General features: G+C 37.5%; 1 protein-coding gene across 1 annotated transcript in view; it reads right to left on the reverse strand.

Moving 5' to 3' along the window:
• The window catches only part of LOC106867629 (SCO-spondin), a 36,955-nt gene extending 28,178 nt beyond the window's left edge, over nucleotides 1-8,777 (reverse strand). Inside the window, exons 1-4 of the mRNA XM_052975458.1 lie at nucleotides 8,374-8,777; nucleotides 6,177-6,348; nucleotides 5,007-5,053; nucleotides 529-687 (exon numbers count right to left, since the gene is read on the reverse strand). Of these exons, the coding sequence (XP_052831418.1) occupies nucleotides 529-687; nucleotides 5,007-5,053; nucleotides 6,177-6,348; nucleotides 8,374-8,422 (427 nt within the window). The 5' untranslated portion in view covers nucleotides 8,423-8,777. The remainder of the gene's footprint in view (nucleotides 1-528; nucleotides 688-5,006; nucleotides 5,054-6,176; nucleotides 6,349-8,373) is intronic.
• Between the last annotated feature and the right edge of the window lie 10 nt (nucleotides 8,778-8,787).

Here is an 8,787-nt window from a genome sequence, read left to right on the forward strand (position 1 = left end):
TGGTACACGGAACAGTTCTCAAAGAGAAACTGGACCGAGACGAATTTGGCTGCCGAGTTAAAGCTATTTATAACAAACTATTGGCTCACCAGATGGTAGAAATATACTCTATCACGTGACCTTATTAGGGGCCGTGATTGGTCAGTTTGCGTTCTGGCGGGAACGGTTCGAAGAAGTTGCCGATTCAAATAATGATCAGTCACGTGATGACAAGGTATGGGTTCTCTACTACGCTCGCATTTATTTATATTTAAATGAGAAGATTGTATGTAATGGCGATAGTAGTTTTGTATCTAGTGATGATAGGTAGTTTCACTACACATACATACATGATGGGCTTCTTTCAGTTTCCGTCTACAAATCAATTCACAAGGCTTTAGTAGAAGACACTTGCCCAAGGTGCCATGCAGTGGGACCAAACCCGGAAGTAGGTGGTTGGTAAGCAAGCTACTTACCACACAACCACTCCCGTGCCTATGCATAGCTATTTTAAGCATTCATTTAACACCTGTTTTTAATAATAGTTACCTTTGCAAGGGTCAAAATTGCAGTCACTTGATTGTTCTAAAGGCAGGTTACATGGTTCATTTCCTTTTCCTTTAAAACGTTCTCTGATACGAATACGGTTACCAATATCACAACTTTTACTACATTCTCCCCAGTTACTCCACGAATTATAAGTACATCCTGTAAAAACACAAAAGAATAATTAGATTTGTAACACATTAAAAATATAAGCGTCCAGGAAACTTAAATTATATGTTAACAAGACTATCTTTACATAGAAGATATTGTGAAACATAGTCCTTGACCAGCTGGAGTAGCCAAGTATCTCCTCTGTAGTAAGACAGCTACCCCTCTCCGTTCCCTCTATCATACTCCAACCTCTTGCCTGGGACACAGCCACTTCTCTCAGTTCACCTCCCCTTCACAGCTGAGAGGTCCTTGTCTTGCAAACTACTTGGTGACCCCACAGGTGCTGGTACCACATAAAGAGCACCCATGTTGGCACCACATGGAAAGTACCTGTGTTGGCACCATGTAAAAAAGCATTGGTGCTGGTGTCACTTAAGAAGCACTGGTGTTGGTGCCACGTTAAAAGCACTGATGCTGGTGCTACATAAAAAGCACACAGTACACTTTGTAAAGTGACTGGCATTAAGAAGGGCATCCAGTCATAGAAACCATGCCAAAATAAATAACTGCAGCCTTGTGCAGCTCCCAGCCTGGCCAGCTCCCGTCAAGCCATCCAACCCATGCCAGCAGGGAAAGCAGACGTTAAATGATGATGATGATGATGTACATATACAGCAAAAAAAATCAGGAACATAAAAAAATTAAACACACCTAAAACTATACTCATCATCATTTAACATATGTCTTCCATAGGGTGAAGGGTTTGACAGGGGCTGGCAAGGCTGGAGAGCTGTACCAGGTTCCATAGTCTGCTTTGGCATGGTTTGTATTGCTGGATGGACTTCCAAACTAAACTACTTTACTGAATATAGTGAGTGCTTTTTTTTGTGGCATCAACACCAGAGGGGTTACCAAGCAACTTGTCAGGCAAAGACCTCTCAGCTGTGAGAGGAAGTTGAACCAGTGCAAGTGGCTTTGTGCCAGGTGAGAGGTTAGAGTATAATAGAGGGATAGAAATAGGTAACTATCGAGGAGATACTTGACTACTTCAGTTGAAGAGAAAGACAGAGTCAGAGAGAAATAGATGGTGAAAGAGCAAGGAGGAGTGGTATAAGTGGTTCAGAGAGGATAGAGCATGATTTCATTATCACAAAATAAATTAGAGGTACAAAGAAAGAACATAAAATTTTATATTCACTAATGAACCAGTTAAGCAAAATGCTACAGGAAAGTTTTTCAAGGGTTTAGCATATCTGATAACATAAAAGTTGCATGAGAATATTAGAAACATTTCAATTTCAGCAGTACATAATCAGGAAAAATAATTTTCGTTACATTTAAAAACATGTGATGTAGATCCAACTTCACATGTGGCACGAAGGGCGATTTGTTTTGAGATTTTTTTTTTTTTTTTGGAAAATGAAAAAAGTGTGTCTTAATATGTGATCAAATATAACGACAATCATGATCATGACCAAGGTAGTCTCTCGTAGTCTGAGGAAGACGATTCTGCAATTGTTGCTGAACAACCTCCATAAATGATTTGCTTATAGTGATCAAATACATTGTACATAAGCTCACTCCTTTCATCAAATCAATATTACCTGAACAGGTGCAAAGTGTACAACACATCAGGTGTCAAAGGGATTGCATAGAACTCTAACTACTAGAGCATGCACCATCACACCACCAAATATGATATATACTTAAATGTCATATTTTCTAGACAAGTCTTATCCTATTTCATAGAGAAGCTTATGTAATTGGACCAGAATATTAATGGCTCTTATTTTCTTGGATTGTTTACTATATCTCATTTTATCTCTATCTGTTCTATTCCCAGTCTCATGTAGATAGCAAATTGGCAGAGTCAAAAGACCATCAAAGTGTTTTTGCATTCTGAGTTCAAATCTTGTCGAGATCAGCAACACCTTTCATCCTTTCAGAATCAGTCTAGAGTGGTAGACTAGCAAAATCATTTGATTGTCAGGTAAGGTACATCGTAGCACTTGTTCTGGTTCTTTGCATTTTGAGTGGAAATCTCATTACAACCTGTTTGTGTGGTAGATTTACTACATCACTCAATTTAACACCACTGCCTTGCTTTTGGGTGTCTTCAACAGAGTCCAATCAACTGCAAGCATCTGAATCATGTCTCTGGTTCTTCATCTCTCCTACAGGAATTAGACAACCAGTAAAGATTCATGGGCACTGCCTTTCTTTAAGACAAAGCAAAATATATATAATTATATATATATTACATAAATGCACTTGTTGAGCACTGGGCCTCACTGAGGCAATGTGGCCAATGCTGGTGTCACATAACTGGCACTCATGCCAATGGCATGTAAAAAGCACCTTTGAAGCGTTGGGCCTAACAGAGACAATGACGGATAACTGAGACCTTCGACAATATGCTGTACTTGAGAACGAGGCCCATCAAGCCAAATGAAATTGTAGTCATGGCAGATGTTGGTGTCACACAACTTGCACCCATGCTGGTGGCATGTAAAAGCACCCCTTACAGTCTTGGAGTGGCTGGCTTTAGGCAAGGCAGCCAGCCATAGAAACCATGTCAAATCAGACTGGAGTCTGGTGCAGCCACTCAACTTACCAGCCTGGTCAAACCGTCCAACCCATGCCAGCATGGACAATGAATGCTAAATGATGATGATATAATTATATGGTCACCCAGACTATTGAATGTTGTTATACAGCACTGGTCACAATGCATTTTATATTATTCTAGCTTTCAAATGATGCTGCCCCACTAGCTAGGTGAGCAGGCCACCGTTCCCCACTGTTAAGAAGGCTAGTCTGTCACAGAGTTACCCAGTTACAGTTGAGTGGACTGCGGCAACAGGAAATTAAATGTTTTTCTCAAGAACTCAACTTGGGGATTGGTCTTGTAGTCAAACCCACAACCTAGTGATCATGAGTGCAACAGCCTAACCACAAAGCCATTCACTTTCACACACACACACACATACACACACAAATCACTGAACTCTGCACAGTTTTTCTATCTCCGTTTTTAAGTAGGCTTAAAATGTAAAAAAATTTTCCATTTTCTCAAACATTAAACTAATACACCTGCTTGTTGTCCCTACACCAGTCTCATCTTTTGTTTTTCTGTAAATTTGAACTATATATATATATATATATATATATATATATATAAGAAAAACTGGAATAAAAACAGTAAAAACTTCAAAAATATTGAGCATAACAAACATATTTTGCCTCAACATTGTATGAAGATAACTTAACGACATTTATATGAAGTGGTGAAAGAAGCTAAAACTGAGAAATAAAGCTAGGAGAGTATTGTAGTTCGCTTGAAGCATTGTGTGTTGTTTGTAAAAAATAATAATAAAGTGTTTTTGAATGGCACAACAATGCACTATAATAACAATGGACTATAATAACCGGTGTAGTTTAATCATCCATAGTCTGATGTAATATTTTGGAATATAAAAATTCCTTCTTCAGATATCCCTAGGAATTGTTCGAGTCACTGCTACCATCGATTTTTTTTTCTTTCCTTTTTTTTTCTCCCGGAAGCATCTTTGCACTGGTCTCGTGAAGCTCCTTCTGGAATTCCTCATGAGAAGTGCACGAGGGCAGCCATGTCTCAAGCTCGAGTGTGCTGGCATATCTGTAGTGCTGCTTCAAAGTTATATATGTCTAGATGTTTTCTGAAGGAAGAGGCTCTCGTATTCAGATGTTCTTTGATGCAAACGTGTAATGGTCTTGTTGTGCTACCCACATAGAACTTGTTGCATTTGTTACATTGTATTCTATACACATTTACCCATTGGCATAAGTCTGGGTCACGGATGAGACAGTTTGCTAGTGTGCATTGATTGCTGTTCTTTGCCCGTTTCTTTGTGAGGTGTCTTCTCAGAGAGGGGCCGGAGTGAGCTAGTTGTATGTCTAGTCCTTCTCTTCTTATGTCTCTTTGGATGGGTCACCTTGTCTTCTATCCTGCTGCACTGGCTCTGGATGCATGCAAGTTCATTTATGGATTATCCTAATTTGGCACCAAGTGGAAGTGCTGAACTGTACTGGACAAACATATCTCTACTGGCTGCTTTCCTGTAGAACTCAGTATGGATCTCTCCTTCTTCCATTATTTTCAGTTGGAAGTCAAGTAGTGATAGTGATCCAGTGTTGTCGGGATGTTCTATAGTGAACTTTATGTTCGTGTCCATGTTGTTGAACGTCCTGAATATTCTGTTAGCCTCTTCCTGGGAGGATGTCATCTACATACCTACCTGGTGAAGAAGGAGAATTTTGCTTATACTGCCAGTATTAATGCATCACTTAATCCTAGAATAAATAAATAAAAAACATAGAAGTCTACATACCATGACATATCTTACTAGTGCATTGCAACTTCTTCTTGTCACAAGTACTGGAAAAAATGTTAGATATATATATATATAATATACATATATAGAAGCATGTATGTGTGTGTGCACGCACACACACACACTCACACACACACACACACACACACACACACACACACACACATATACAGAAGAGGAGTCTGAATAAATACATAACTGCAAGAAACTCAGAACGGCAATGGATGAGAAGCAAAGAGAAAGAATAGCTTTAATTAATGATGATTATTAAATTCACAAAATGATTCAGAGCCAATGATAGCTAATCCAAAATTTGTGTTACAGTTTTATTTGTTACAATGCAAGATATGACAAATAATTAGTTATAATTAGTTATATTATATATATTGCATATATGTCTGTATATGAAATGTCAATAGCTAACTTTTAATTAAGAAGTCTTAACTTATAATTATTGTAAAGTTAGTACATTTAATATCTTCCTTCCCGTCATTATCATCATCATGTCAGCATTTAACGTCCATTTTTCTTTGCTGGCATGGGTTGGACGGTTTGACAGGAGCTGTCAAGCTGGAGAGCTGCACCAGGCTCCAGTTGTCTGTTTTAGCAGGGTTTCTATAGCTGGATGCCTTTCCTAACACCAACCACTTTACAGAGTGTACTGGGTGCTTTTTATGTGACACCAGCACGGGTGCTTTTTACATGGTACCAGCACAGGTGCTTTCTATGAGGCTCCAGCACCCACAGGGTCACCAGGCAGCTTGCAAGACAAAGATCTCTTAGCTGAGAGAGAGAGAGAGAGAGTGGCACCAACTAAAGTGGCCAAGTGCCAAAGATAAGAGAAGTGGGCTCTAAACAATGTTATATTTCAATATAAAATGGAAGTAAAAATGTAAAATTCCAGTTTTGATCTAAAAATAAATTTTCTGCATTGTTAAAATCCCTAAAATTCATTTTTTTAAAATGTTATACAACATTAAAGTTTTAAAATGGTTATTTCTCTATACATATATCTGTAAAATCATTCCATGAGTTTCTACTTTAAAATAATATTCTTTCAATCCAAATGAAAGAAAATAAATGTAAACAGGTCTTCTTTTCCCTGTAATAATTACAGTATAACCCTTAATATTCAATGAAATTCAGTCACACATTTTCTGTACTTACCAGTTATTACACTGAATATAAACTGTAACACCATCTTCAATTTTATCATTAGCATGCACTACTTCCGCATCACTAGTGACACCTGAAATGCCATCTTTTTCAACCCAACCAACGACATCTCCCGGAATGAATCCCAATAATAATTCAATTTCACAAGGAGTGAGGGCACAAACTGAAAAATATATTTAAATGGAAATGATACAAAACAGAAAAAAAAATGTAGTCAAGGATTATAAACAAATAACTGAAAAATAATTAAATAAATGAAATCATGGAAAACAAAAAGGCTGTATCAAAACATATGCATAAAATACTGTAGATAAAACATTATCCAAAGAGACTGGTGGCAATCTATATTGGTAAAACTTGTGTTATGTGGAAACAATGTTTCAGACAGTGTCCTTCTTTAAAGTAGAGATGACAGGTAGGAAATAAAAGACAGAAGAGTTTCATATCCTTTATGGTTGAGAAACTGGTTGCAACTGATGAGTAACTCATGAGAATGTGAGCTTCATACATAGAAATGAAGCAGTAGAGAAAGAGAAACTTGGTGAGAGAGAGGGGGAGGAAAGAGAAATAAAACAAAGAAGAAAAACTGAAAAGGAAAAATTTAAGTGGGAGGAAAGCTGAAGGATAAAAAAAGAGCAAAAGGTAAAATATTCATTCAAAACATTGACAAAAAAAGAACATTTTATATTTGAACTTGAGACCATGTTACCAATAGGTTTAAACACTTCCCTCACTCTTCTACTTCTACACCTCCTCATAGTTCTGTAAACCCTTTCATGTTCTTCAGCTTTCCCTCTTATCTCAATTTTCCCCTCCTCTTTTCATTTCCCTTTCATTCTCATTCTCATTCTCTCACCACGTTTCTCTCTCCTATCACTTCCTGTCTACATATGAAGCTCACATTCTTTTGTGTTCTTCACTAGCTGCCACTTTCTCAAACATACAGGACACATAATTCAGTTATCTTTCTTTTCTTTTTTTTCATTTTGTTGCCTTTTTCTGAAGAAGGACTTTCCAACACATTGGATATTCTACTCTTCATGGTAATTTTACTCTACTTTTTCTGGCACTTTTTAGAATAATTAATCCTTTACTTCAAGAATAAACCCATAAAAATCATGTTAGGGATAGAAATAATACAGATGATAGCAAATATTCTTAGATGCAACTGATAGATAATTTTAAAGTGATGATAATTACATTTAATTACTGAAGCATAATACCAAATATATGCTTCAGCAACGCCCCACTCTACTGTAGTCCTTCTCAGTAAAAAGGATCTTAGTCTTACAAGCTGTGTGGTGACCTACTAATGCTGGTGCCATGCAAAAACCATCCAGTACACACTGTAAAGGGGGTGGCATTATAAAGGGCATCCAGCCATAGAAACAATGCCAAAACTGACATTGGAGCTTGGTGCAGTCTTTAATCAAAACATTCTATGTTCATATAAACTATCTTATCAGTTCTCTCTCTCTCTCTCTCTCTCTCTCTCTCTCTCTCTCTCTCTCTCTCTCTCTCACAGACACAAATCTGCATACAAATTTATTTGTAATTTTAAATATATGCATGTTGAATGTAATAATACGAGAAAAACATTTAACTTTGAAATGTTTATTCCAGTCCAAAATTATGAAAAAGGAAAAGAAAATTAAAATATAACTATTCCACAAAATTATTAGCCATACAAATAGATTATAGGTTAATTTGAGATTGATTGAGATGGCATATTGTTCTTTTAAAGGAAGCAGAGGCAGTGAGCCTGCCACAATCCATTGCATGCCAGACAAAATGACTACAAGCATATCTTCTGGCTTTTCATTCTGAGTTCAAATAGCAACAAGGTTGCTTTTACCTTTCATCCTTTCAGGATCAATGAAATGCATACCAGCTGAGCAGTGGGGGTCAATGTAATTGACTAGACCCAGCATTAAAATGTGCTTATAGTAGAAAAGATTTTAACAACAGGAAAGGTGATGCTCCAGCATGGCCTCACTTAAATGACAGAAACAAGTCAAAGAATAAAACAATAAAAGAATGCAAATATAATTAAATAAAATTGAGTGAGCAGAAAGAGTCACAATATTCCTGACAGCAACTTATATCGCTTTGTATAAAAGGTAAGCATTAGCCAAACGTGTTACAAGTATAAACAAAACTAGAGACAAAATAACAAATGGTGACATACCAGGAGTGATAATAGCTGAAGGAGTAGTTGTGGCAACAGTATAATTCATCACTGTGACATTTCTAGTGGAAACAGGAGGGAACGGTGGAAGAGTAAGGATAATTTTAGTTACTGGTTTTACAAAGTATATAACTGTTGACGCTGTTATGCCAGTGGTACTTGTAGTTGGTGCTGTGGATGTCGATGGTACAGAACCTGTTGTAGTTGGGGCAGCGGTGGTGGATGGTACAGCACTTGTTGTAGTTGGGGCAGTGGTGGTGGATTTTACAGTAGTTGTAGTTGGGGCAGTGGTGATGGGTGGTACAGCACTTGTAGTTGGGGCAGTCGTGGTGGATTTTACAGTAGTTGTTGTAGTTGGGGCAGTGGTGGTGGTTGGTACAGCACTTGTTGTAGTTGGGGCAGTGGTGGTAGATT

Source organism: Octopus bimaculoides, chromosome 2, assembly GCF_001194135.2.
Source record: "Octopus bimaculoides isolate UCB-OBI-ISO-001 chromosome 2, ASM119413v2, whole genome shotgun sequence".
Taxonomy (NCBI): Eukaryota; Metazoa; Mollusca; class Cephalopoda; order Octopoda; family Octopodidae; genus Octopus; species Octopus bimaculoides.